Here is a 23,234-nt window from a genome sequence, read left to right on the forward strand (position 1 = left end):
TCAGAATCTCCCAGGGTTATTCTGACACCGTAGAGAACGCCATGCTCTTTCGCCTCTCGCCGAATGGATCGAAGGACCCTCGGTCTCAGACTTTTTCATCTTCGCGATCGGTTGGACGCTACATGCTTCACGCCCAATGCATTCCTCTCCCAACCCAGTTCTTTCTTATGCCCTTAGGTTTCCAACCGTCGAACCATTTTTCAGCGCATGATGCGTTTAGGTCTGGCGCGCAACCTGTTACAAGCGTATCTGCATATGTGGAAATGGCTGCATATTGCACAGGTCTAAAATTACTAAAGCACCCGGGCTATGATCAAGCAGTAGAATTCTGGCAACCTTAGTACAAACTAATCGGCTGTGTCGTCGTCCTCCCAATCTTCAATAGAGTCATTAGAGGTCTGAGAAGCGTGTTGCTAACACAATATTGTCAGATATCTAATGATTAGAGAAAACTAGCGCAAACCAAGTGAGGGTCGCCTCGTAGAGGTGAAATGTAGATTCCAGGTGCCGGAGCGAAGAATTTGGGCTCGGCATGAGGACTTTCTGGTGGGCTGCGCTCTGGAGAAGCAGGAAGAGTATCATTAGGATTGGTAGCAGACGTCGAAGTAGATGTGGCAGGCGGCCAGAAGGCAAATCGAGAAGGGGGCAATGCGGCGTCCTCAGGTACAGCATCGTCATCACACTCTCGCGTCAGCTCGCCTTGAATTTCATAGACTGGATCGTCGCTGTTAGACACGGCAAGTGGCTCCGGGTCCAAAACATTGTTTGAGGAATCAAAATTGTTGGCACCGGCCTGTTGGATGAAAGGTGTCCATTGAAAGTCCAGAGAGTCAAGTTCGTAACCAACATCAAGAGGGTCGGAATATATCGGGTCATCGGCAGGTGAATCAAAATAAACCATTCGATGTGGATTACGGTCAGAGGGCGTGTGAAAGGATATTAGATCGTCGTCGTCAGCATTGGGAGGCGGGTCATGCAGATCACTCAGAAACACAGCAGAATCTGGAATATCTTCTGTAGGTTGCGGGGAGAGCGATGGGAGAGCGAAGACCGGACTTAGGTGGGCGAAAGTGTTCGATTGTGAAGGAGTGGTAGGCAGAAGCTGGTGGCCTGGGATAGAAAACGGAGCATGTTCTTCCATTGGTGGGTCGACGGGTATTGCGATAGTGGAGCATGGTCCTGCAGTAGAAAATGGCAATGGGCTTGAATGTGTTGTTGGATGAGGTTCGTATTCGAGAACTGAAGGGCTCGATTCTTTCAGCATTGTAATAAAGAAGGGATTGTCGTCTTTTGTGTTGCCTGTGGTGGACGGTTCTGACTTGGGTGGTAGAAGTAAACGTAGTGGATGACCAGCGTTGAGAGTAGAAAATGTATCGGCAAGCCACGTTGGAAGGATTGAAGAAGTAGTGGAAGGAGACTGAGGCAACCATCAGTGACGTTCATCTACCAGAACCAGGTTCACACCTCGATAGGATCGGACGAAGACTCATTCCACCCACTATTTCTATTTGTATCGAGCTTTAGAACTGAGAATTGAGAGCCAAGCCGTCCATGGTGAGAGGCATAATCGTCAATCGGAGTCTTGGGAATACTGCTGCCAGAGGCTGAAGAAGCAGAGCGGGCACGACGGCGTTTTGGGGAACGATGGACAACATTCATAGTCTGTATCATGTGATCGAATCGTGTATTGAGGCCCGTGCTCTTCCTGCGTTTTTGTGGAGGGCACGTCAGTGAGTCCGTGTCTTCTGTGAACTGCGAAAAGAGACGCGACATGGAGGTTGACAATGAGTGCAAATCTGGCGGTTTACGTGATCAGTGTGACACGAGTCGTGGCTTTCGCTCATCCTCGATGGGTAAGCTCGGGCTCCCAGTCTATGTAGCGCCTCCCTCTCCACGCCGGAAACGGTCGTTGATACCTGCTCTATGTCTATGTCTCCTCACTTTGCTCTGCTATCACTATACCCTGAGCTCGTCTCAACCCCGACATGGCGTAACTGGTCGTCCGGCTTATCTCATCAAGGTTTGCAAAATATCTTGTTGCCATTCAGCTCAGAGAGTCAAGGCATCTTAGGCCCGAAACGGTGCTGTTGCTTCGGAAAATAGCCTATGCTCTCAAATTGGTGTCGAGGTACTGAAAGCAGGTTGGTCCTGTTTACTTTCTCTCAGCAGCAAGCTAAAGCGAATTGCAGGTGGAAACGCTGTTGATGCGGCAATCGGTAACATTTAGTCAGCAAGCGATAAATATTGACTCCTGTAGCCACAACATTTTGTGTTGGGACTGTCTCCATGTACTCTTCAGGCATTGGTGGTGGTGGATGGATGACGGTCCGAATTCCCCCGGCTGCCGGACAGCCAAAGAACGCGTCTGAAGTCTTCACCATTGACTTCCGGGAGACGGCCCCACTCTTGGCCAATAGAACAATGTTTCCCCCCAACTCTAATACAAGTCAATTTGGTGGACTTTCCGTGGGAGTTCCTGGCGAAATTCGTGGCTTGGAAGAGGCCCATAGAAGGTTCGAATGGGTTTGCGCGCCGAACTATGATTGAACCATACCAGATGGGGCACCCTCCCTTGGAAGACGCTTCTTGAGCCCAGCATCAGGCTCGCACGTGGTTGGACTGTTCAAGAGGAGCTGGCGGACCGTATTACAGTGCGGAGACCACACACAATTAGAATCAAGAGAACTAACAAACTAGAAGTGGTTTCCTACATTGATGCTCGGCAATCCGGATTGGAGTGCCATCTTTGCTCCGGGTGGGAAATTTCTACGCAAAGGAGATGCTATTCAGCGCCGAAACTATTCAAGAACGTTGGCGACCATAGCTTCTGAGGGCCCAGATGCTTTTTACAAGGTAGACACGACAATTTTAGGCTGCGTTGGAGTGGGTTTACGTGCTTTCAGGGCCCCATCGCAGATTCATTGGTCAAAAAAGTGCACGCGACGGGCGGCATTCTTTCACATTCGGATCTTGCAAACTATCGAGTCAAGGTCACCCATGCACTACAAGGAACCTACCGAGGCCGTAAAATATACACAAGCCATGCACCGGCTTCTGGTTTAGGTAATTCTCCAAATATAGTCGCTTTCATGCGCTTGCTCACCCTCACCAGTTTTGCTTCACATGCTCAACTTGATGGAAACGTATCCACCAGCTCCCAGGACGCCGCTCAGCATGCACCGTGTGCTTGAAATACTGAAATATGGCTTTGCGGCACGGTCTGTGGCGTCTTAATTTATTCCTCGGTACCAGTCTTAACTGTGCTAGGACGAAAATGGGAGATCCGGCCTTCGACAACAATGTAACGAGGATGGACGTGATTCCAACCAAAGAGTTTGCGGAGCTCGTGGCTGCGAATATAACTGACGTGAGTGGAGCCGCGCTGAATCTGTCAAACAATGAGCAACATATGCTGCTGTTTACAGGACAGGACGCATGCGCCCTCCTGGTATAATCCAGAATACGAAGTCAAGATTGACCATGGCACTGTCAGTCACTTATGGTTTGGTCCGCCGATGACTCATTTCATTATTGCACAGAGCCATACATCGGTGGTAGACAAGAATGATATGGCGGTCTCCCTAACTTCGACAGTCAACTTGATTTTTGGATCCCAAGTGTTGGATCCAGAGACGGGTGTGATTCTGAATGACGAGGTTAAGATTGTGTCATCCAGATGTGCGATACTGATGGTGATAGATGGACGACTTCAGTGTCCCTGGCACTCCCAACGGCTTTGGTCTTTATCCCTCCCCTTGTAGGTTTTTTGTCGTTGACCACATGCCTGACCATATGGTTCTCAACGTGATAGACAACTATCCTGCACCTGGAAAGCGGCCCTTGTCTTCGACCGCACCGACGATCATCGAGAACCAAGACGGTTCTTTCGCTGCCGCAATCGGTGGGAGTGGAGGAAGTCGGATCTTCGGGGCAGTATTCCAGACCATATTAAACCTTGAATGGGGCCTGGATGCCAGCAGGGCAGTTGAATTCTGGCGACTACACAACCAGCTGTACCCATTAGAAACTGACGTGGACGCGGGCTTCCCAGCAGATCTGGTCGCTGGCTTGCTGCTTCGCGGCCACAACTTGACTGGTCAGTTTTCCTGTCTTTCCCGTGTCCAAATCGGCATTTGCGAACCGAAATAATTCCTTTCCTGTAGATACCGGTCCGGTTGCAGCGGTGGTACAGGTGGTTGTCCGGCACTCAGACGGAGAGATACAAGCAGCGAGCGATTCGAGGAAGAGAGGTATCGCCGCCGGGTATTAGACTAGAGTCCGAGAGCACGTGAGCTAATGGACGTTGACCTGGATTTGTACTTTGCGTACACAGGCCTCTTGACGCTCGCAACATCCTGTCTTTACTTTGGTTCCTTTTCGTCCCTCCCTACCAAAAACCCCGACGGAACTCGTCACGATGATGTACCTGAGCGTCTTTCAGGCGAAGACGCGCTGTATTTTCCCATAGTCAGAAAGCTGCTATTTGTCGCCCAATGCTGAGCTTGCTTGTAGATAGGCTCCCTGGTGCTGGTCGGGCTGTTTTTTGTCGTCAAATATCTTGGCGCTGAATGGATCAACATCCTTCTTGGAGTCTACTTTTCTGTTGCTGGTGTTGCTGCGGTATGGAAAGTATGTCATCCTCCATACTTCTACGCGTTCACATTGAAAAACTCGCCAAGGCCTTGATTGGAGTCGCACGATGGGCGGTGGGAGAGGCCAAATGGAAGGAGAATCCCGAATTCGCGCTCACCGCCCGTGTTGGCAACACCGTTCTGGTCGACGTGTCAATGGCTTCCATTTCCCTCTGGCTATTGCCAGTGGCAGTGATTCCCTCCGCCGTATATATGTTCAATGGCCGCTCAGCGCTGCTCACGGATGTTTTGGGGGTTGCTTTTGCGTCGAGTGCTATCAGCTTGCTGAAAATCGACTCTTTCCGCACCGGTACAATCCTTCTGAGCGGGTTGTTTCTCTACGACATCTACTGGGTTTTTTTCAGCAAAAGTGTGTTTGGGACTTCTGTTGTGAGCGGATTTTCCCGGCTTTCGGCTCGACTTTTGACAGTTGCGTCGGCTAGATGGTGAAGGTTGCTACGTCCGTGGATGTCCCCATCAAGCTGCTCTGGCCCAAGTCGGTCAAGTTTGGCATTGATCGCGGCTTTACAATGCTAGGCCTCGGTGACATTGTCGTGCCAGGAGTTTTTGTAGCATTGGCACTTCGATACGACCATTTCCGTGCTGGCGCACCGACCCATACCCAGTTTGGTCGCCCTTATTTCCACGCAACTCTTGCCGCCTATATACTGGGGCTACTCACTACCATGGCCGTAATGGTGGGTTCATCTAAACCGGATAAATAATGTCAGGGTATTCAATCGCCAACAGCATGTGTTTCAATCGCCACAACCCGCCCTATTATATCTCTCTCCTGCCTGCATCGGAGCTTTCTTTGTCGTTTCTGCGAGTAGGGGACAGCTCAAAACTGCGTGGGCATGGAACGATGATGATGAGGAAGACGCCGCGAAACTGAAAGCGGAATGAACACCTGACTTGGAAGTATATTGATTCAGATTTGGTATTTTTTGTCGCGTGTTTACGGGAGCAAATAAAAAAAAATGCAAGGCCTGAAACGGACCACTTTGGACCAATGGCGTGTGGGTATTTTGACGGATAAACTGTGTCACGTATCCAATTGCGAGAACTCGGCCCGTTTTTGCCTGTATTGTGACACTGTGTGACGCTTCCTTCTGCCTCTGCGTAGACCAACGAGCATGCAGCGCCCTCCGTCGTCGTTCATAGCGCCAGAGAGCCGGTCTTCTCCTAATTGGCCTAACGAGGCAAGAAATCGGTCTACAGTGAGCGCCGACTGGTTTTCTGGGCCTCTTGACTCGCAAATGTTTGCTGCTCTCGATGCCAACGGTGTTCTCCCCGCTCCAACCGGCTACCCCACCTATTCATCGCGACCGAATGTGCTCGTACAGCCATCCTCCCAATGGCCAGCGCCATATCCGCCATTTCCACGACCTCTGCCTCAGTCTCGACCATCTCCCGCATTTCCTCGACACGACAACCTTCCACCCTCCCTGTGGATGTCGCCCGTTACCACTGCGCCAACTAACCCAGAGCCAGTGTTGTCTCCAATCTCACCAATCGCCGCAAAGTCCCCCCCATTCAACGACATCTTCGAGGAAATGTATCCACCTCCCGCTCCAGCACGTGTCTCTGGCTCTCCCGAGCTCACTCCCACTCGACCGGACGTGGTTGAAAGTCCCGTCACAAAGATGTGGAAGTTGTATAGCCATCACCAGGCTTCTCTCCCAAATGCTCAGCGCATGGAGAATATAACCTGGCGAATGATGACCATGAAGCTCAAGAGGGACAAGGAGCGCGATAACTCCACCACCACAGACTCTGTTGTCGATACTCCCAGTCCATCCACAGAAGCTTCTGTGAAAACCGAGCCCATCGTAGCCGATGAGCGTGGTCGTCGCATTGACAAGGGCAAAGCCAAAGTTCAAGTGATAGGTTTTGACGGGCACAACCAAGATGGTGTAGATGACGATGAGTGCGTCGCTTCTGTTTATGTACTTGCTTCATGTCCTTAATTGCTCATTCTAGCGTCATTCCGATGGACTGGCGCGCAATGAGCAGATCTCGTTCTCGTACTATGGACTGGACACCCGCCAGTCGCTCTCGCTCTCGTCAAGCAGACTCATTTGACCAAGCTACCTCCTTCGACAACCGCCTGGCTTTCCCGACCTTCTCTGACACCCGTCGGACTTCACCAACTAAAGGGGCGACAAATAGCATACCAATACCTGGCTCTTCAATGCTCCACGGTGGAAGGCGGAGTCCTCCCCCATATCCTCATTCTGAGCTATCTTCGGTATTTGAGGACCATACAGACAGCGCAGCCCACTCACTCGACACGCGGTATATGCATTCGTTGCAATATCCTCATTCGATGCCAAACTACACTAGCCCCACCTTTGCCCCATCCTCTCTCCCGTCATTCGGACTCCACGGTCTCAGTAGGATACCTTCCTCTACTGGCCATTCTCCGGATCAGCGCGGCTTTCCCAGACATGTCCGCAAGACTAGTTTTGACCATACTGTCTCCAAAGAAGGCACGTTTGCTGGAATTGGAGGCCGCCATCAAGTAAATGGCAAGCCGCTCTCTCCAGACAGCTTGCTTGGAACAAAGCGTCGAGCCGAGGCACCTCATGACGAGAGTATGCTTCGAGCGGATCCGTCTAATCTTGATGGCAATCCACGGGCCTCCTTGTCTCACGACGACCATGCGTTTGAGCAAAGTAGCTCTTTTCCCTCGAGCTCATTCAACTTTTCTTTCCCGCCATATGACGGTCTGTTTTCAACAACAGAGTTTACCAATAACACTCCGTCAAGTCGATTCCCGCACTCGACTTCCAACTTCCATCCCTCCACTTCTACTTCACCCGTGGTAACGGAGGGTCTTTCTGCGGCAGCGGCAGCTGCTTCGGCCGTTATGGCCGAAGGATACGCCCAATTGAGTGCAGCAAATCTGGCAGGCATTGACGACAATTACCGGCAGCTGATGGGCCTTGTTTACCCAGAAAATAGTCGGAGTGCAGTGCCTGCCCAGAACCCTTACACCCATGTCGACCCCACCCAGATTCTGTCGGGGGGCCCCAGCGAAAACGCCTACGCAAGTTTTCATGCGAGTCCGTCAAGTGACGGATGGGGCAATGGGGTTAATTCGAGCTCCAATGCCTCTCCCGAACCCCACAATGTATCCAATGCCTCCACGCCTCCATCGACGGAAGGCGCGTTAAGCGCAACACGACCCAGTGGTCGTAAGTACGCCCCACTTAAGAGTGACAATGCCAAGCGGAAACAATCGCTGCCTACAACGAACGCGAATGGGGCTTCCAGTTCGTCTCCCACTGCACTCAGGTCGTCGACTAGCACTCCCGATCTAACGGACCGAAAACCCGTCGTGGGTGAAGACGGTGAAGTCCCAACATTATGCACCAATTGCCAGACAACAAATACGCCTTTATGGAGGAGAGATCCAGATGGGCAGCCGTTATGTAACGCGTGCGGCTTGTTTTATGTGGGTTTCTGACCTCTTCTTGCGTGGCTTCGTGTTAAACCAGGAACAGAAACTGCATGGTGTCGTTCGACCGCTCTCACTGAAGACGGATGTCATCAAGAAGCGGTAAGTTTGCCAAAGAGGTGGTCACACGTTCCCAGATAACTGAGTGAAATTACAGTAATCGAGCTTCTGGCGCGCCTAGCACTGCTTCACGCAAAGGAGGGGGTAGCGGAGTACCGAAACTTGCTTCGACTGGAACGAGACCAAGGTCATCTTCCAACTCAATATCTGCTGGCTTGGGAACACGGTTACCGGTTTCTGGGCCAAATGGACCTGTTGCTCTAAAGCGACAACGACGGACTTCGACTTCTCAGACGGGTGGGGCAGCACGGTAGTTGATTATTTTTTTCTGGTTGCATGTGGGAGGGGGTTTGCCTGTAGAGTGTACAACCATGCTATAATTTTTGTTGTTGTTTTTGATAGATCACGCTGGCTTGACCCGCTTCCTCCATCGTGGCGCTATTTCGAACTGGCCGGACAACGACGTTAGACGCGTCGTCTAACAACCTCCAGCGGCAGGTATCGCGTAGCGACCTGGATTTCGAGGCTGCTCTGAATGGCGATGGCACGGTTCGTTTGAAAGAGGGCGTCGATGTCAGCCAACTTGGGCTTGACGCATCTCCTTCACCTCGCAGACAACCAGCCACCCCAACCGTCATTCCAGCCACCCCAAACAATCTTAATAGGGACTACGACGTTCACCGTCGTTCCATGTATCGATCTCCAGGCACTTCCAGCAGCCCTGACCTCGCAACCCTCCTCCGCAAAGAGCGCGCCTCTCCAAACGTACCCCCAGTTCCCAAAAGCAAGAACAAACTGCAGCGGACGACCACAAATGGCGAAGAAAAGGTCTGTTTGTTTGTTTCTTTGCAAGGGAAGTAAGCTCAGGACAACCATAGCCTGCCAAGTCGTCTGTAAGGGCAAAGACTAGTGCCTTACTGGGAAAGATGCTGGGCCAGGGTGGAACCATTCGGGAGCGATCAGTACGAGACAAATTCTCTCCTCGTTCGAAAGCCTAATACTTACCATTCACTAAACTTATCAGAAAACGGACGCAGCCCAATACGCATTTCAGGATACCCCGCCCGTGCCACCACTGCCCACCCAACTCCACCGCCCTACGCCAGTTGGTTCTCCGATTGCAGACGTATTCACAACGGGTACTTCATCCACTTCGAAACCCCTCCCTCCAATTATTCGTCAAACCCCATTTCGCGAAGTCAGTGACGACGATTCAATGGTCATTGTCGAAAGCATCCCACGCACTCCCTCCCCTACAAAACTGGTCGAATCGCCTGTTCCACGGTCGAGGCGGAGCCTAAGTGTTGGCCAAGTGGAACTCCAAAATATTGCTGCCCAAGCTCGCAAGCGACAGAGTCCACTAGACGATCTTCAGGGGCAATTGAACCAACTTGCGCCGTCTGCCGAACTCGACTTGAAAGATCCACGGCCAAAGGCGCTTCCTCCAACAAACAGGGCAAAGACCGACCCACTTCCGACTACCCCGCTTTTAACCCTCCAACTTCCCCAATCTGAAGACGAAGACACTGCTATCGTTCCGCCACGATCAACTTCGTTGCAAATGCCTTCACCACGAACGACAAGTCCAAGGGCTGGCCGTCACGGTGCCAGTCCGTTGCGGACAAGAAGCGGCCATTCGTTTGGTGATCCCACCCGAAACGAATCCAAAGACTCGTCACATCTTCGGATACTTCATGGCTCCGCATCGATATCTGAGCCTTCCTTAGTCCCTGTCAGTGATGATGGTCGCATCCGTGAGCATTCGCACATTTGCCTCATGTAATGGGTGTTGACCCCGTTTGCAGTGTCAAATATATTTAGGACCTCTCAGCAGGACCTTTCTGTCAACGATCTCACCCTTACCGCTCGATTGTCATCTTCCAGTCATTCTCCTGCCCGTGGCGAAGAGTCGGAAGAAGATATGGAAACGAGGGGACGAGAACTCGCTGCACGGTGTTGGAAAGAGGACGAGGATTTCCTCAGCAAGGACAAGATTGCTGAATGGCTTGGCGGAATGTGCGTGACCCTCTTCCCCCTCGTTATTCGCATTAACTTGCTTTAAGCGGTGGCGTAAACAAGGTCGCGCTACACCACTACCTCAACTGTTTCGACTTTGCGGGGTTACGTCTCGATTTTGCTTTTCGCCGTCTATGCGCGAAGCTCTTCCTCAAAGCTGAAACCCAACAAGTCGACCGGATTTTACAGGAGTTCAGTCGGCGCTATTGGGAGTGTAATCCTGGCGGGTTATATGGCAGTGCTAGTGCGTTTATTTAGGCCCATTTCTCTTGGTCCAAAGCTAATGAGGCTGTAGACATCGTTCATGCCGTTTCTTACTCACTTCTCCTTCTCAACACCGACTTACATGTCGCTGAACTCGCAACACGAATGTCGCGGCCACAATTTGTTCGCAACACACTCACGGCAATTCAAATGCAGCTGCAACCTTCCCCTCTAACTTCGTCAACTCCCGATCTGGTCCGCGACTCCAATAGCGTTCGAGGCCAATCTTCTGAAGGCGTGGACTCGATTTCGCCAGTCGCTCGTTCGAAGCGAAGCGACAGTATAACAAGTTGGCACAGCGTTTCAAGAGATATAGCCACGAATACGATGTCTTCGCCAGCCGCCAATGGTAGCACCCCTTCTGTCCAAATATCACCACTGGGAAATGAGCCTCGCCCATCCGTTTCCAGCATTGTGTATGGTCGGACTTGGGAAAGTGATATGGAGAGCCTGCTCAAGGTACCACAAAAAGGAATACCTCTTCCGACCACTAATCATATTCTATAGGAAATGTACAACGCTGTCAAGAGCCAACAAATCCTACAACCGCTGAATAGCAGTCGATCCTCAATGGGCTCGTTAAGTCCGGCTCCTTCTGCTATGTTACGTCATCGCAGCCAACGTGGGCCACCGGATCGCCTGGCCACACTCAAGCGTGGTAGCATTCGTGGTCTGCAGTCCATTCTTGGAGCCCAGCAAGCAAGTCCCTATAGCAGTAATAGCAGCATAGACGGGAGAACAAGTCCTTCTCCGAGCTTTGCAACATCCACAAACGATGTGAGCATTTAATGCCTTGTAATTTTCTGCTCGTTGATTCCCATTAATCTTCCAGGTTTACAACTCAAGCTCTTCCTTCTTAACTCCGACGCTTGGCTTTGCTTCCAATCTTTCACACACCATTATCCGCGAAGCTCAAGAAGACGACGATCGCAGCACTCACAGCGACGATTCCACGTCAACGAGCATAAGCATTAGTGACGAGGAACTTGCTCTTTTTGGGAGCGCCGTGGGCCAAAGAGGGAATGCTGTGTCGCAAACAGTACTGGGAGTCTGTGGGCAAGCGTTCTAAGGATAAGGCATGGTTGGATGTGTTTGTCGTCATCCAGAAGGGCGAGCTCAACATGTTTGTCTTTGGGGAGAATGGCATGGGTTCCTCCGGTGCGGTTGGTGGCGGCAATTGGCTGGTACGCGCTTCTTTTACTGCTTAGTTGTTATGAGTTGATCTCTTTTCGCTAGTCGAACGCCAACTCAGTTGGCTCTGTCTTACTTGCTCATTCCTTAGCGCATGCTTTACCGTCGCCAGGCTACAATCGACAACGACCGTATTGTATGGTGCTAACGCTGGCCAACGGAGGGGTCTACTTCTTCCAAGCGGGGACAGAAGAGCTTGTGAATGAGTGGGTGTCAACTTGCAACTATTGGGCTGCGAGGACAAGTAAGGAGCCTCTAGCGGGCGGGGTGTCCAACATGGAGTACGGGTGGAACCGTATTGACGAATCGTCACATGGGCGCGCGCAGTCTGAGTCTGAAGCGGATCCATCAGACGTGATGAGTGTCCGGAGTGGGCGGAGTACGCGAAGCAAGTTTGGATGGCGGGATGGGATGGGCACAATGCGCGGATCAACTTCGCCTTGGGCGGACCGGATCATGATCAACGATTGGAAACCACCAATGCCGCCGACGGTCGCCAGTCCGCATGACGAGGAGACTCAGTTGGAAGCTCTGCGCAAGCACGTGACCTCTTTGAAGCGGGATCTCAAGCAACACAATGAGTACCGTGAACCAATGTCTGCTTTGGTTAGTGCTGACTTTACCACATCGTGGCCGCATGCTGATTGAATTCTATAGTATCAACCTAGGAGTTCGAATGCGACCAAAGCCCAAAGCAACTGGGAAAAGAAATCGCAGTGGTTGTTAACGGAGATCGTCAAGTACGACTCGTACATCGACTCCCTTCAAATGGCCATGTCTCTCCGGCTGAAAAAACGGGGCGAGAAAGGTGATTTTTTGTTGAAAGCGTATACTAAAGTCAAACTAACACTGTCATGCCAGCCCTTGAGCGGGCACTCAACGGTCGTGTCGGAGAGGAATCTCCAGGAGGCAAGAATGGGAGATGGAAAAGCTCGACTGAGCCCGTTGACGAGGAGGAGGACGATGAAGAGCCAATGACGCCGAGCTATGCTTCCCAGTTCCATCGGAGGGAGACTGCCGAAGTGGGGACGTAATTGATACTTATTTTATTCTTTTGCTTTGCTACACTACTGACTTGTGCTGGTATCTTTTTCCGGATTTATTTGCTCTTTGTTGTGGGATAGTTTGTGTGTAATTTTGGATGTGAAACGAGGTTCCCTTGCTTCCACTGCCACCACCACCACTCTCCTTTGGCCCACTTACATGGCGCTTACTTTCCTTTTCGCTGCTCTTCTTTGCGCAGTCGGTGGAGCCTCTGCTGAGTCCCACACAGTTCGATTCGACAATCGGTGACGCGTTTGATTCAACTTTTGATGCGCTTCGTCTAAAAGACGCTTCAGATGTGGTTTTGGAACAGTTGGTAGTCGTTAGCGCTCCAGAGACCGCAATTTGTAATCCTTTGCAGCCCCAGCTAATCCAAGGGGGCGATGTGCTTACCACGACCAGTTACACCAGCGATGGACAACTCTCAGCTGCTATCGCGTCTGTTGTTTGTCTAGTTCTTAATTGCACTGATTCGCATTCCAGATATTTACAGCACGGTTGGGTATCTCCTAATGCGCCTGACTTGCCTGAATGCCCACAGGATCTCAATGCGGGTTCAATGGTGAAAACTGTTCGCTGGTAGAGCTGACCATGACGAACCCGGTTGTCGCTGGCGGCGGCTCTTCTGCAGACATCTCGCTCATAGACCCGTACGTTATTTAAAATGATGAAGGAGAGGCCCCGGGAAGCTTCACTCAAGGCTTGTCCGAAATTTGAGGTTTTTGAGGGCAGAAAATGGTGATTTCCTTGTCCGAATTCAAGGTTTTTCAGGCGAAAATTTTGGAATCCTTGTCCGGTTTTGAGGTTTTTGAGGCTTCTTTCTGGTCAGACTGGTCAGTTCAGTCGGCTCATGGAAAAATATTCTCAGATGAAGGCAGGCACAATGTAAACCTTGCAATCTGTGCTTATCATCGCAAAGTGAAGTCGAAATTCTGACCCAAGCATTGAATTTGGGAGGTGCCATTTTCCCGCAAAATTTCCCCTTTTGGAAAGCACGTGACGACCCTTGTCTGATTTCAGGTTTTTGAGGCCCAAATCGTAAGGTTTTTGAGGCCAAAATTGCTGATTTTCTCGGACAAGGCTTTGGTGGAGCTTCCCGGGGCCTTGAAGGAGGCAGAGGCAAAACTGATGTTGCAGTCATACATTCTCTGTTGGCACTCGCATTCAGTACGTCCTCAGCACAATTTCCTGGCTGGGAGAAGAACATCACCTTCAGATTTTATGGCGGCTGCGACGATGTTCAGACGACGTGTTTGTTGGGCTTTGCGGTCGGTGAGGTTTTAGACTGATATGCTTGCAGGTCAGTCAGCGCAATGCGCAACGGCGTTCAGGCAGCCAGACGACACATTTGTTCAGATAGCTTGTCAGCAGGATAATGTCGGGCTATTTCTTCTTCTGGCTCAGGGCTCATAGCATAATAAACAGGCCAACTTGTTGATCACTTTTTGTCCAGATGAAGATGGGAAGAAAGTATCATCACCCCCAGCGACGAGCCACAAGCATTCCACAGAAATGGCCACCAAGACGGCCGTAGCCCAGTCCAAGACTTCTGATGTTCCAACTTCATCTTCTTTGCCTAGATTGTGCAAAAATACGCATGCACAACGTAGAGGGCTTGCTTCGCATCGGAAACGCAGGGTAGAAGGGAGGCATTAGAGTAGATTTCGTGTACTGTAAATCGCCACAACTGGATTGTGCCAAGTTCTTGTGTTGTGGCTATGTTGGGACACGTCACACGTGATCTAACCAACTTGAGCACCAACTCTCTTTCCTCCAACCGCCGCGATCTCCCTCCCTTCACTCATGTCCGACGCCGGTGTACTCAACCCCATTCTATTGCGGTCCACAACACCAGGCAAGTTTAATTAAGCCTACCTGTCCGGATTCTTCTAACGACGCGTGTGTAGGCCCAAATGAAAAAGGCAAGAGGCCGCTGCTGTTTATGGACTCACACACCTGACTTTTTTTCCCAGTACTGAACTACCTTGAAAGCATGAATCTCGCGGGCCAGCAACTCGATGTACATTCCCCAGCCCGCTCAATTGTTGACGGAGACGACCATGATGAGCCGGTTCGCCGCCCCGTTTTCTCCCCGACCCACAGTCAATCATTGCGTGACTTTATGGGATCACCGTTGAGCTACGGGGCTGGGCGGACTCTAATTCAAGCACTCCATGACGACGACGATGGCGATTCGACTGCTCAGAATGGTCAGCGGTCAGAATTCGGTGGCTTGGTGAGTTTGATAAACAACTTGCGACGCTATCTCACACCACTTTCAGCACCCGGAACCTGGCCCGAATGACGCTCCTGGCCCACACTATCCTTCCTACGATTCTGGGCCGTCGTTTGGCAACTTGGGGCCTGAAGCGCTCAGCACATTCAACAACGTCATGATGAGCACTTGGACGCCATCTTGGGGTCAGCCAGTCGATAAGCCTGTTCCTGATATTCCTCAACCGACACCTGGCACTGCTCAAATGCCACTTCCCGATTCCGCCGCTTCCGTCGAGATACAAGTCCAAAGCCCTTCTAGTCCGCGGTCTCGTGCTGTGCAGTCGAACGGCGGAAAGGCGCCCTCAGAACAACCAGTACGTTTACACAACAGAATTACATCCTTTGCCTCATGCCATTTTTAGCCACCGAAGCCTGAAAGTCGCCCTCTTTCTCCACTCTCTGCACGTTCCCGCGTTACCAAGATGACCGAGAAAGGCACTGCGTACCCGCCACTACCAGAGAGCAGAATGGGAGACGACGATTCCTCTCCTACTCACTCGAAAGCAGCCAAGCAGAGACCCGGTGAGCTGTCGCCACGTAGCTCTCATAAGAATATTGCTAGTGAGCAACATCTATATCTACCAACCAAGCTAATCACGGACTATAGCCCCAGCAAGGTCAACGTTCTCTGGCAACGGAGCACATCGTCCCTTCTCACCTTATCGACATGCTGCAACAACCGAGGATCTACTCCATGCTGCCATTCGTGGCCGTGCAATTGTGCTCCCAGAAGCGACTGCCCCTCCTCCCAAAGCGCCGTCGGCCGCTGCCTCACAACGATCATCTCCGAAGAAAGCCGACTCTGTGGCGCAGTCGCAACGTGCAGGGAGTGTGGCTGATTTCGGAATTGAGCGTGCGCCTTCTGAATTAAACCAAGAAGAGGCTCGTATTGTCCAAGACACCCTGGCGCGTACTCCTCGGACCTCCCACTATACGCCATCTGCTCTTGGCTCGGATATCATGAATTCCCACTACCATGACGGGGAATTGTGCATTCTTTTGCATGAGGTAGACTCAGCGACCCACGAGGTAGTCAAGAAAACCTTACGTAAAGCTATTCGTCAACGAGTCAAGAAACTAGGCATGAAGTACGACAATGAGGTGCGCAGACGATACTTTCTCATTGTCTGTGGTTTGATCATTATACCAGTCCATTAAGCAATACCGAAGAATGCATGATCACGACCCCAGTGTTCATCTCGGTCCTGATGACCTGAACGAGGTATACTTGGAAGGTTTTTTTTTCTATTGGTGGCTGACCGTTGTCTAGGATGTGCCTCCGAAATGGGCAGCGGACATCAAGAGAGAGCTCGTGTTGATGCAACAGCGGATCGAAAGCCTCGGGCCCAAGATAGAGGGCCTCAAGGCGGCCAGCCAGATCGAGGGCTCGGGGTATGAGGACGGTGGAGTTGATGAAATTCCCGCGACGAGAACCATCAATATTCACACTGAACCCACGGGCACACTCGCAGAGTCAGTTTACCATCACCCAGAGACAGAAGTCATCATCGACGAAGAGGGCTCGGATGACGGGACAGAAATGCCTCCACAGCCTCCTATGCGGACTGAATCGGACATGGTGTCGCAGCGTAACCCTGGAAGAGATGATTCGCCAGGCCAGCGATATCTAGAGGAGGAATTCTACAAACTGCGACAAAAGCCTCATGGAACCAACTCTCATCGCTCACACAACACGTGGGAGCTAGCGCGCGAGGATGAGCAGGAGTTTGACGAGGATGAGCATGAGCATGGGCCCAGTCCAACCGGATTACAAACAATTCCTGATCGCGATTCCAATGCTGGAGAAACGATCCCAGCGCATGATAACCCGGCAACATGGAACAACCCTGCTGACATCAGTCATGATTCTCAAGTGCAGCTTCCGCCTTGGCAGCGCATCCACCAACGACTGTTGAGCTGGGCCATCATCTGGCCCCTCACAGATTTCGATACTGCCTTGAACAGCACAACCCGTGGGCAACAAGTTAACGAAGTCGCGCTGACTATTTGGTCTACGCAGACATACAAGCGCTATGTCAGAGCAAAATTAACTGAAAGTCCTCAAGGCGTTGTTGACAGGCTGTTTGTGCCGCCGAATATGGCCGATGCGATCAGTAACGCTGTCTTCAATGGGCGCCACGGTGACGCTTGTGGAATGTTGCGGGATTTGTGGAGTCCTTTTGGACTCGACGGCATGCCAAGGTTGCTCGTCGTTCTTGCCAAACATCGGTCAGACCCCAACCACTGGGTGGTTCACCGGTGGGTCTACCTTTTGTTATTTGATGTAAAACCCTGACATTCTTGGTTCAGATTCAATCTCCCTGAGGGTTCATTAACGACTTATGACTCTTACCCAGAACGCACACTCCCAGATGGCCGAGTAAGTCATAGTGATGATTTTACCGGGACCCTGCTGAAATTTTCTCTAGCCACTTGGGTGGTGGTTTGCCATTCGAGTTGCGTGGCCAAACACCATGTACCCCAGTCCAGACCATCTTATGCAAAAGATGGTCCGACTTCACCGCCCAATGCAGCTGCCAGTAGACAACTCTGTTGCCGCTTGCGGACTTTGGCGGAATATTTTGATGGGCTCGCGGGCAGAGCGTAGTCTGGACCTTGAGCGGTTGCGCGATTTGATCAACACTGAAGTTAAGAATCTGCGCCAGAAGAAGCAGATTGGCAAGTTGTCGGTTGGCGCGCCGCGACCTGTCTGGGACTTGCATTAGAACTTGCTGCTTTATTTTTCCACGATTTTTTATGTTTACGACTTGCGATACCTCCACCTGTTGTATGTAGTAGTAACAGTAGTAGTAGTACTAACTTCCGCCTTGTTTACTGAGTAGATTCTGGGATGAATGGATGCTTTTGAGGATGATGACTTGGATTTTCTACCTTCTGTAATTTCGTGACACACGTGACATAGCAAGTTTCGATTCTACCTCCATGTCGGACGCGCCGACGCTTAGCATCACGCTACTTGGCGCTGGGCAGGAAGTGGGAAGGTCATGTTGTGTCTTACAATACCGGGGTATGTCCACCTTCGTTATTCTTATGGGTTTCTGATGAGACACAAGGCAAAACCATTGTGTGCGATACTGGTGTGCACCCTGCGTATAGTGGGATGGCATCTTTACCGTTCATTGATGAGCTGGATTGGAGCACCGTTGATGCTATTCTCATCACCCAGTCCGTTCTTTTGGTTTTTGCGTGTCTGTTCTGACTGGCCATAAAGTTTCCATCTTGACCATGCCGCTGCGTTGACCTACATCACCGAAAAAGTCCACTTCCATGCTGCCTTTTCATGTCGTCAAGCTTAACTTGATCTACAGACGAATTTCAGGGACGGCAAGGGCAAAGTTTACATGACGCATCCTACAAAAGCTCTGCACAAATTCATGATGCAGGTGCACCGTTTGTCGCCAAATTTGCCATGAAATTGACTTGATCTAGGACTTTGTTAGAATGAGGTGTGTCAATGTTGTTGCCTCCAAATGTTTATAACCACTATCAGTTCGACCTCGTCTGACGCGCTGTTTTCACCAATCGACATGGCCATGTCCCTTGCCTTCATTATTCCTGTCTCTGTCCACCAGCTCATCACGCCTTGCTCTGGCGTTTCTTTTACCCCGTACCACGCTGGCCACGTTCTCGGCGCTTGCATGTTTCTCATTGAGATTTTTGGTGTGAGGATACTCTATACAGGCGACTACTCGCGCGAAGAAGACCGACATCTGGTCAAAGCGGAACTCCCTCCAATACGACCTGACGTGCTCATAGTCGAAAGCACATACGGTGTTCAAAGTCTAGAAGGTCGACCTGAAAAAGAACATCGCTTCACAAGTCTCGTCCATCAAATTATCCGACGCGGAGGCCACGTTTTGCTCCCAACATTTGCACTCGGCCGCGCGCAAGAGCTGTTGCTTATTCTTGACGAGTACTGGAAACGGCATCCCGACCTCCACAATGTTCCAATCTACTATGCTTCTGGGCTGGCGCGCAAGTCAATGGCTGTCTATCAAACCTACATCCACACCATGAACTCCAATATCAGAACGCGATTCGCTAAACGAGACAACCCTTTCGTCTTCAAGTGGGCAAACGGAACCATATATCGAGTTACGCGACTGACTGATCTGTAGGTACATCTCCAATCTACCTCAACCTCGCGGTTGGGAGAAGAAGATCGCTGAAGGACCACCTTGTGTTGTTCTGGCCAGCCCCGGTTTTATGCAAAGCGGACCGAGTCGTGAACTGTTTGAACTCTGGGCGCCGGATTCTCGCAATGGACTTATTGTCACCGGTTATTCGGTGGAGGGTACCCTGGCTAGGGTGAGTCATTGGCGTCATCGACTCAACTTTTACCCTACGTGTATTTGTACGAGAACAATGGCAGATGTTTTTGTTTTCCCTCCGATGCATTGTAGCGAGTTTTCAACCGGCTTATCAATCTCTCGTTTAGGACATCATGACTGAACCAGAAGAGTTTGAGTCGGTCAAGGGAGGGATGATCCCTCGGAAAATTTCTGTGGCGTACATCTCGTTCAGCGCCCATGTCGATTACTCGCAAAACTCAGAGTTCATTGAACTCGTCAAGGCCCAACATGTGGTGAGTGAAATATTATCAGTTCCATCCGAATAACCCGCATTAGGTCCTCGTTCATGGCGAACAGACCGCAATGGCGCGACTAAGGGCAGCCATGACATCCAGATACAAAGAGCGCGACGAGGACGTGAAAATTCATACTCCGCGCAATCTCGAGACTCTGAATCTATCGTTCCGGGGAGAACGAGTTGCCAAGGTGTGTGTTGATGGCTTTTCTTTGGAGAGCCGCGCTGATACGTGAGAATAAGGCGATCGGGACAATGGCTGATAAGCCGCCACGACCAAACGATGTGCTCTCTGGTTTACTGGTGTCCAAAGACTTTTCGTATACGTTGCTGGATCCGCGTGACCTGAAGGATTTTGCTGGTCTGTCGACGTGTACGGTGACCCAGCGGCAGAGGATAGCGCTGGGGGTGAGGTGGGAGCTGGTCCGATGGCATTTGGAGGGGATGTTTGGAGAGGTGGAGGAGGGTGTTGATAAAGAAGGGGTCGCTGTCATGCGGGTGAATGGACAACATTCCGCTTATTGGATGCTCTACTGATTCTTTTTCTCTTCAAGATTATGGGCGCAATTGATGTGAGGCATACGCAAGAGCACGAGCTTACTCTGGAGTGGGAGTCGAGCGCGAGCAACGATATGCTAGCGGATTCAACACTGGCACTCATCACAGGGATCGAGAAGAGTCCTGCATCCGTAAAACGTGTGTAGCCTATTTTTTTTTCTTTCTAGGTTAACTCGAGTTTGGTCCAGTTACTTCACACTTACATAGTCATGACCACCCGCATTCTGATCACAATGATGCGATACGACGGGAGCACAGAATCGCGTGGTTCTTCGAAGCACATTTTGAAGAAGTTGAGCTGCACGAAGGAGACGAACTTGAGCAGGGCGAGGATGTCAAGGGGTGCACACTGGTGGTGAGGCTCGACGAGTCTCTAGCTGTTATTGATCTAGATGCTTTGGTGAGGGTCTCCTTCTGGGTGATTTGCTGGACTAATTCAACCATAGGTGGTTCATTGCTCTAATGAAGCACTGAAAAAGCGTGTAGAAACCGTGTTAGATATGGCAGTGACTACGGTCACGTCGCTTGGGCAGGCGTTCGTCTCCAAAGCGTCTGGACTTGTTGAGGGAGGGCAATCTACTGAGGACGAGACGGAGCTCGAAATCCATGATTAGCGGACGTTGTCTTACTGTGCCATCTTTCAGTTCAATTTTCGACCTTCTCTTCCAATGGCATCCAACTCAGAGTCCGAGATCGAAGACAATACCTCAATCTTGGAACGGTTTGAATTACTGTACAAAGCGCTTTGGCCTGCATCCCAGACTTCTCTAGAGGTCGAGCCGCAAGGTTTGCTCGTGCGAATCGATACGTTGGCCCCTATTCCAGCAGCACAGAACATCAATGAAGAATTGGCCCGAAACGTGGAAGAGACATTCCAAAATGATAGCCAACATGTCGATAAAACCGGTGCAGAAACACCTCTGCGCTTCATCGCTTTGTGGCAGCATCCAGAGCTTGCGGTTGGTGCCCTTGAATACCATCTCAGTCAGTTTAAAGGGAAAGCGACCTTCTTGATCAGAGAAGAGTATATTTCGGCTATGGATTACATGGTTCACGCCGTGTCCCATGGGCACGAAGGACGACCCAACCTATAGCCCTCGTTTCTTTGTGACTGGACAGCCAGGAATTGGCACGTATTAGCACCCTCTTCTGTCTTTGGCTGAAAGTATAGCTAGGCAAAAGCTTTGGTTCTTATTACTTCCTCTTCCGTCTTCTTGCCTCTGGACAGAGTGTTTTATATTACCACACCCCAGATCTCGCAATCCGTTTCGACAAACATGGCGTCCGCCAAATCCCCTCCTACCCTATCTCCGAGAGAAGCACCGTTGAAACTTGGGTGCTCATTGACGTCGATGACAATCCAAAATGGCGAGCGCCAGTTGCCCTGCGGCTATCGCACTGCATTGTGTGGACGTCGTCGCTTCAAGGGCAGCGTATGAAACATTTCAGCAAAAAGCTCGCGGGAGAAAGGTGGTACATGCGCACGTGGAATCAACGAGAGATCGAGGTTGTTAGGTGAGCTATACCAAACTATCCAAGACCCACCATATAACGCTGCCTTGAGTAATCAACTGTCTCTCGATTTGACCGAGACCCAGCGACGTTATACCATCGGTGGACCAATACCTCGAACTCTTTGGGGTGGCGAGAAACTCGAACCTATCAGTATAGACAGAATGATTCGTGCATTCCTTCACGAGGAAGTGTTCAGGCTCTCCGTGCTTAACTTCGACGACCAGATAGACTCAGATCACCCCTTATTGGAGTTATTCCGTATTGAACCATCCACCGACCCCAGCTCATCAGCTATCATTCGCACTACCGCTTCGATCCAATTTCTCTCCCCTCACATCGCACGACGAATGTCGGTCATCGCCGAGGAGTTTGGCACCAATCTCCCAGACGAATGGGCCAACTTTTTCAACGCTCCCGCCACGCGCTCGCTGCTTAGCAGGCTAGATTTCCGAGGGCCTGCTGTGATTCGAGGCGCACTACCGCCAGAGGTTTTGGGAAATGCCGCCACTGTCGACGTTTCGAGGAGTTTCCATTCGCCACTTCCATCGAACCTTTGTCGTATCCGCAAGGAGCCAACCAACCTATTACAGTCGTGAATAGCATAATTGTTTCTGGACCATATGATGACCAGTTTCTCGTCCGTCTGAGTCTGAAAAAAAACACGACCCGTCTTGATTTGGAGCTTATGATTACTAGGCGCCGGCTGATCGCCGTCTTCGACCTTGCTTGGGCTTGATTATTCAGTTGACAGTACCAACTTTCTTTTCTCCCTTGTAGGTGTGAGTCGTGCGTTGCGTGACATAACTTTTGACTCGACCTCCCCAAGTCATCGATATCGTGTCAAGTCGGAACGGGAACGCAGGCGAAGGCCGTGTAAGATTCGGGTAGTGGGTGCGTTTATGAAGACTATAAAGCTTCCGTTGGCTCACGATGTAAGCTAGCGCAAGTTATTCAATGAACCCGTTTGATCTGCGACTCATGGTCCAGCTTGTGGATCTTCCTTGCGACGATCCAGATCGCATCCTGAAGACATACTGCAATATATTTAACGGGCTTCCAACCCTCCTCGTTCTCAAGGGGACGTGTTCGACACATCTACCAAGGTCTAGACAAGACGGTCAGTCTATTTCTCGCCAGACATGATATGGGCTCTCAAAACATGCAGATTTTGTTCATCGGTGGATGTGGAAACGACTATAAAGCCCTCTACGACATCCTAACACCGCTCATGGACAATGCGCGCATCGGAAAAGTACGCGACATTGACTCAACAGGAGTTATTGACGCGTTATACTTAGGCTGTCGACCGGAGCGAAGGGTGGTCAACAACAACCGCAGAAGGCGAATATCTTATGGAGGTGACTTTGGCAACGCATGTTGCTGTGGTGAGTTTTCGCGCATTGCCAACAATAATATCATCCATTTTTTGAAGACGGAAACAGTCGCGCCTACCGACTTCCACCACTTACGACCGTGCGACACGAAATTCAAGATTGGCACCCCCGTTGAATGTGTCGTGGGGCTGCACTGTTTGGGGTATCGAAGCCTCGTCATCGACAATATCTTGGAGATGTGGAAGGTGGTGCGTATTCTTTTCTTCCCTATAC

The 23,234-nt window shown here is 50.9% G+C and overlaps 6 protein-coding genes across 6 annotated transcripts; 5 read left to right on the top strand and 1 right to left on the bottom strand.

The window, feature by feature from the left end:
* Positions 1-347: 347 nt before the first annotated feature.
* MIND_00089100 (uncharacterized protein) lies at positions 348-1,773 on the bottom strand (the record flags this gene model as incomplete). The annotated part of the gene is made up of 3 exons (XM_037357845.1): positions 348-413; positions 464-1,417; positions 1,465-1,773. The coding sequence occupies 3 exons, from the start codon at positions 1,771-1,773 to the stop codon at positions 348-350; spliced, it is 1,329 nt and encodes a 442-aa protein (XP_037225755.1).
* Positions 1,774-1,828: 55 nt separating this feature from the next.
* MIND_00089200 (Sec7-like domain belongs to guanine nucleotide exchange factors) lies at positions 1,829-5,537 on the top strand (the record flags this gene model as incomplete). Its single annotated transcript, XM_037357846.1, has 19 exons — positions 1,829-2,020; positions 2,072-2,141; positions 2,190-2,216; positions 2,258-2,513; positions 2,558-2,651; positions 2,701-2,853; positions 2,904-3,063; positions 3,113-3,218; positions 3,268-3,367; positions 3,426-3,488; positions 3,540-3,656; positions 3,700-3,757; positions 3,812-4,096; positions 4,164-4,250; positions 4,334-4,467; positions 4,513-4,629; positions 4,680-5,021; positions 5,075-5,329; positions 5,382-5,537. The coding sequence occupies exons 1-19, from the start codon at positions 1,850-1,852 to the stop codon at positions 5,535-5,537; spliced, it is 2,751 nt and encodes a 916-aa protein (XP_037225756.1). The 5' UTR covers positions 1,829-1,849.
* A 230-nt stretch (positions 5,538-5,767) lies between these two features.
* On the top strand, positions 5,768-12,659 carry MIND_00089300 (Sec7-like domain belongs to guanine nucleotide exchange factors; the record flags this gene model as incomplete). Its single annotated transcript, XM_037357847.1, has 16 exons — positions 5,768-6,561; positions 6,615-8,091; positions 8,141-8,196; positions 8,252-8,387; positions 8,647-8,982; positions 9,033-9,116; positions 9,179-9,908; positions 9,960-10,170; positions 10,218-10,414; positions 10,466-10,893; positions 10,942-11,211; positions 11,267-11,440; positions 11,475-11,618; positions 11,671-12,231; positions 12,283-12,433; positions 12,487-12,659. 16 exons carry the CDS (start codon positions 5,768-5,770, stop codon positions 12,657-12,659), a joined length of 5,922 nt encoding a protein of 1,973 aa, XP_037225757.1.
* Positions 12,660-12,808: 149 nt separating this feature from the next.
* Positions 12,809-13,332, top strand: MIND_00089400 (Glycopeptide protein; the record flags this gene model as incomplete). Its single annotated transcript, XM_037357848.1, has 5 exons — positions 12,809-12,914; positions 12,966-12,981; positions 13,031-13,107; positions 13,153-13,166; positions 13,211-13,332. The coding sequence occupies exons 1-5, from the start codon at positions 12,829-12,831 to the stop codon at positions 13,330-13,332; spliced, it is 315 nt and encodes a 104-aa protein (XP_037225758.1). The 5' UTR covers positions 12,809-12,828.
* A 1,140-nt stretch (positions 13,333-14,472) lies between these two features.
* On the top strand, positions 14,473-17,672 carry MIND_00089500 (uncharacterized protein; the record flags this gene model as incomplete). Its single annotated transcript, XM_037357849.1, has 10 exons — positions 14,473-14,524; positions 14,577-14,591; positions 14,643-14,905; positions 14,952-15,260; positions 15,309-15,507; positions 15,554-16,047; positions 16,097-16,168; positions 16,217-17,205; positions 17,257-17,326; positions 17,376-17,672. The coding sequence occupies 10 exons, from the start codon at positions 14,473-14,475 to the stop codon at positions 17,670-17,672; spliced, it is 2,760 nt and encodes a 919-aa protein (XP_037225759.1).
* A 208-nt stretch (positions 17,673-17,880) lies between these two features.
* MIND_00089600 (uncharacterized protein) lies at positions 17,881-20,726 on the top strand (the record flags this gene model as incomplete). The annotated part of the gene is made up of 13 exons (XM_037357850.1): positions 17,881-17,974; positions 18,021-18,132; positions 18,179-18,224; positions 18,276-18,350; positions 18,397-18,413; positions 18,458-19,036; positions 19,086-19,275; positions 19,406-19,552; positions 19,596-19,745; positions 19,798-20,052; positions 20,109-20,250; positions 20,301-20,512; positions 20,559-20,726. The coding sequence occupies exons 1-13, from the start codon at positions 17,890-17,892 to the stop codon at positions 20,724-20,726; spliced, it is 2,178 nt and encodes a 725-aa protein (XP_037225760.1). The 5' UTR covers positions 17,881-17,889.
* Positions 20,727-23,234: the final 2,508 nt, after the last annotated feature.

Source organism: Mycena indigotica, assembly GCF_014461135.1.
Source record: "Mycena indigotica strain 171206Taipei chromosome Unknown Mind.scaff0001, whole genome shotgun sequence".
NCBI lineage: Eukaryota > Fungi > Basidiomycota > Agaricomycetes > Agaricales > Mycenaceae > Mycena > Mycena indigotica.